The 691-nt window shown below is 70.9% G+C and overlaps 1 protein-coding gene across 1 annotated transcript in view; it reads right to left on the bottom strand.

Moving 5' to 3' along the window:
- Nucleotides 1-691, bottom strand: part of GPSM1 (G-protein signaling modulator 1) — a 13,957-nt gene continuing 13,266 nt past the window's right edge. The window contains exon 7 of the mRNA XM_015572356.1: nt 1-486. Within this exon, the coding sequence (XP_015427842.1) occupies nt 49-486 (438 nt within the window). The 3' untranslated portion in view covers nt 1-48. The remainder of the gene's footprint in view (nt 487-691) is intronic.

The raw sequence follows: 691 nt of genomic DNA, 5'->3' as shown, positions 1-691 counted from the left end.
CAGCCCCTGGGCAGCACACAGTGATGGACCGAGAGGACACAGGACAGTTCAGGAACCGGGAGCGCACAGGGCACCTGGCCGGACGGGAGTGGGCTGGGTGCCTGGGGGCTTCCCGCGCGGCCGGGGCAGCGCTGGGGCCGGGGCAGGGCCGGCCTGGCTCACCTCCTGCGAGATCTCCAAGTGCTTCTTGGCGAAGGTCAGGGCCTGCGCCGGGCTCCCCATGGACACGTAGGCGTTCCCCAGACTCCAGCACGCCCGGCCCTCGCCCACTCTGCCAGGGAGGGAAACAGTCCACACCTGCACGCCCCTCCCCCAGGCCTCCCATGCCCCCGCGTCCAGGTGGTCAGGCCCAGCCTGACAGGAGGTGGGAAGGTCGAGGGTTGGTGTCCAGGGGTGGGCGGCCCAAGAGGAGCGGAGTGGGGGGGCTGGACATTCAGCTACCAGGGTTCCCGGCGTGGCTTGCTCGCCCCCTAGTGGCCGGCAAGGCTCTCACTCCTGGGGCTCCCTCCACCTGGGGGACAGCGGGCCCAGCCCCTTGGGTCATTAAGCGAAGCTTCACGCGATTGATTCGGTGGCAGCACGTGCCACCGTAGGCGGCCAAACTCCTCCACCTCCTCTCCGCCACCCGCATGAGCCCGCGGCCTGTGGCCCTGAGCCCCCGTGCCCCGGCCACCGCCCACCCGAGGCGGTT

Source organism: Myotis davidii, unplaced genomic scaffold (assembly GCF_000327345.1).
Source record: "Myotis davidii unplaced genomic scaffold, ASM32734v1 scaffold609, whole genome shotgun sequence".
Classification (NCBI taxonomy): Eukaryota; Metazoa; Chordata; class Mammalia; order Chiroptera; family Vespertilionidae; genus Myotis; species Myotis davidii.
This window is presented reverse-complemented; position numbering and strand designations above follow the sequence as displayed.